The following is a 741-nucleotide window of genomic DNA, read 5'->3' on the forward strand; positions in this document are numbered from 1 at the left end:
TTTTTTTTTTTTTTTCCCCTTTAAATTGGGGGTGTTTCAGAGGCTCCGCTCAGCTACAGCTAAGCCCGGCCCGGGGTCAGCCAAGGGGTTTACTTTGCTCGGAGACTGACCGCGAAGGGGTGAGGACTATCACCCTGGGAGCTGCATCCACCGACGAGTTATTCTGCAGCTGCAGCTCCTTCAGTGCAGCGTCCCGTTTAGCGTTGTACGAGAAACCCCTCAATTCTTGTCTGAGCCTCGTGTTCCCACTCTCCATGGGGACCCCAGGCCGGAGGTGAGCCCCCCCGCCTGGGCTCACCCGTCGGAGCACCCCAGCTGCTGCGGGGAAGGGACCCGCATCGGGGCGAAACGCCCTGAGAAGCGTCTCAAGCAAAGCGAGACGGCCCTCGGCAGGGTTAGACCCGCTGCAGAGCAGCCCGTACCTCTGTGGGGAAATATCCTGGTAGGTTTTGAAGCTCACTTTAAGGGGAGATGGATCCTGAAGTGAAAAAAAAAAAAGAAAAGGAAACAAAAAAAAAGGGAGTTAAATTAAAGCAGCGTGGCTTGCTCCTTTAGGCACGGGAAGCTGGTCAAGCCTACATGTGAGAGCTTACGTCCCTCTGAAGCTCGGTGGGTCCGCAGAGCTCCGCTGCGGATGCGCAGCCTGTCCCGAGGAACGGGAGAAGACGGCTCCCAAATGTGCTGCCCATGTGTTTCGCTATTACCCATTGAATTTTAGGCTAGCCCGAGCACTCTGTCCCC

At 56.4% G+C, this 741-nt stretch overlaps 1 protein-coding gene across 1 annotated transcript in view; it reads right to left on the minus strand.

Annotated features, from left to right (window-relative positions):
• The window catches only part of LOC103907676 (prostaglandin D2 receptor), a 10,916-nt gene extending 10,660 nt beyond the window's left edge, over positions 1–256 (minus strand). Inside the window, exon 1 of the mRNA XM_009289891.1 lies at positions 94–256. Coding sequence (XP_009288166.1) covers positions 94–256 — 163 coding nt within the window. The remainder of the gene's footprint in view (positions 1–93) is intronic.
• Between the last annotated feature and the right edge of the window lie 485 nt (positions 257–741).

The sequence above is a fragment of the Aptenodytes forsteri genome, unplaced genomic scaffold (genome assembly GCF_000699145.1).
Source record: "Aptenodytes forsteri isolate BGI_AS27 unplaced genomic scaffold, ASM69914v1 Scaffold76, whole genome shotgun sequence".
NCBI classification, from domain to species: domain Eukaryota; kingdom Metazoa; phylum Chordata; class Aves; order Sphenisciformes; family Spheniscidae; genus Aptenodytes; species Aptenodytes forsteri.